The sequence below is a fragment of the Aplidium turbinatum genome, chromosome 18 (genome assembly GCF_918807975.1).
Source record: "Aplidium turbinatum chromosome 18, kaAplTurb1.1, whole genome shotgun sequence".
Taxonomy (NCBI): domain Eukaryota; kingdom Metazoa; phylum Chordata; class Ascidiacea; order Aplousobranchia; family Polyclinidae; genus Aplidium; species Aplidium turbinatum.
The window spans coordinates 16,193,639-16,196,005 of NC_137489.1; the positions used below are offsets into that span (position 1 = coordinate 16,193,639).

Here is a 2,367-nt window from a genome sequence, read left to right on the forward strand (position 1 = left end):
GCCTATGATCAAATAAGCTTAGGGGCTGTTCTCTAAAAACAGTTCTCTCAGAGAATCGCCGAAATTTCTCCCCCTCCCCCTAACGAGCACCTGCATTAGCCTCAGAGGGGTTACTTGTTCAAAAGTTGTGCAGGTGAATTTGGACAAAATTAAGCTATCAAGACGTTAAAGCAGTGGTTCTCAACCTTTTTTGGCTTACGGCACCCTGCAAATAACCAAAAGATTTTGCGGCACCCTGCAAACAGTCTACAGCCAAAAAAAAGAGTTTTAACAAAACTAACAACAGCTGCGGTATCATATTATTAACGATTTAATGAAGTTCATTTTAAACAAAGTCAGTGAGAAATTTGCGCTTGATTTTTAGCACAAATCCTTTCAATGTCTGGGCGCACATTTGATAATGCTACTCTCATCTCTTCTTCAACCGCAAGTAACCTTTCTCGTTTTTTTGTTTTTATGTTAGTCAAAACGGAAAATCCAGTCTCACATAGATACGAAGTCGAAAATTGAAGTAAAATCACAACCGCCTTTTCTCCAATGCAAGGAAATTCATTTTGAATTTTAATCCAAAATTCATCGAGCGACATCTCATTGTACAATAGCTTTATGTTTCCGTCATTGCGAATGTCAATAAGTTCTTCCTCTTCTTTGAGATTCAAAGTAAAATGGTTGTCCTGCTGCAAAAATGGGTTTCTGACCCATGTATAGTTTTCTGAGCATAGTGTTGGAAAATAATTCTCTATTTTTGCTTGCAAAGATTTGAGATGCTGAATAATCAATGGGATTATTTCCCGGTTATTTGTTTCAGAGAAATGAGAGAACATGCCAAAGGTTCCTTCTTTTGCACGTACTGACCACACTTTTAATTTTTCTTGAAATGCTCTCATTTTGTCAGTTGAAGATAAGAGATTTTCACTCTTGCCTTGCATACTAGAGTTTGTCTTGTTTAAATGGTCAAAGATATCTACCAAATATGCTAATTTGGAGACCCAGATGTCATCGCAAAGCAAATCACCAAATTGTTCTTGTTTTTCAAGTTTAAAAAAAGCTAACATTTCTTCCTTCAGCGCATATACTCGTGATAATGCTTTTCCACGGGACAGCCATCTTGCCTCTGTGTGTAGCAGAAGATTTTCATAATTTGCTTCCATTTCTTTGCAAAGTTTGGTAAATAATCTTGACTTAAGTGGTCTAACTTTGATGTAATTAACCATTTCTACAACTTGTTTTAGAGCTTGCTTTAAATCCGAGTCTAATGTTTTCCCAACAAGCACTTCACGATGAAGGAAACAGTGTGTTGTTATTATTTCATTATTTACCCTTTTTGAAAGTGACACAAATCCTTTGATTGACCCAACCATGGATGGGGCTCCATCCGTACAAATTCCTACACATTCTTTCCATGTTAATCCATTTTCTTCCAAACACTTACTTAAAGTATCAAAAATATCTTGACCAGTCGTCCTTCCCTTGAGCTCTTTACAGCAGAAAAACTGGTCAGTTATTTTTCCATCATTGACAAACCGCATAAATGCCAACAATTGGGCCTTCCCACTGATATCAGTTGATTCGTCAACTTGCATCGTAAAGATTTTGCTTTCCTTCACAGAAGAAATTACAGTATCTTGTATATCCGTGGACATGTCACAAATACGTCTACGAATGGTATCATTTGACAAAGGAATCTTTTTTACTTCTTTCTCAGCCTCTGTTACAAACATTGTTTTCACAATTGCAGTGCAAGCAGGGAGAATAACTCTCTCCGCTTCCGTGTGAGGTTTACAATTTTTAGCTATTATCTCTGCTACCAGATAGCTGGCTTGTTTCGATTTCGTGGAAACTTCAAACGTTTTGGTGAATGTCTGACTTTGTTGTTTTCGCTCATCCAAGAGTCTTTTGAAATAGCTCGGCGGTTTGTCGGAGAGGTGCCCATGCTTTGTCGAAAAGTGCCTGTTCAATTTACTTGGCACCATAGCTTCATTTGACAATTTTGCGTGACAGATAAGACAATCTGGCGAAGGTTGGGTTTCATCACCACACCAAGTAAAGCCGATGTTCAGATAACTGTTGCAATATAGGCGAATTTTCTTTGCTTTTTTTTCTAATGTACTTCCACTTTCGATAGCTGCTCTTTTTTTCGTTATAAACTTCTCCATTACAATAATGCAAAAAGTAAACTATTGTACTGTATTAGTGATCTGTAATAAAGTATTGTATCCTGTATGAAAAACACTGCGTTGCTCTGTTATAAAGCTAATCATTTATTAAGGCTTTAAACAACTTAAAATGTAACATAAACTCTGAAAAACACAACATTAAAGACAACTCAACAATCACTGAAAAGAACCAACTATCTCGATCGACTGC

General features: G+C 36.8%; 1 protein-coding gene across 1 annotated transcript; it reads right to left on the minus strand.

The window, feature by feature from the left end:
• Nucleotides 1-335: 335 nt before the first annotated feature.
• Nucleotides 336-2,156, minus strand: LOC145787213 (zinc finger BED domain-containing protein 5-like). The gene has a single exon (XM_082598937.1). It carries the CDS (start codon nt 2,154-2,156, stop codon nt 336-338), a length of 1,821 nt encoding a protein of 606 aa, XP_082455063.1.
• Between the last annotated feature and the right edge of the window lie 211 nt (nt 2,157-2,367).

Coding starts and splice junctions, on each gene's coding strand:
- LOC145787213 (XM_082598937.1), bottom strand. CDS start 2,156: ATGGAGAAGTTTATAACGAAAAAAAGAGCAGCTATCGAAAGTGGAAGT.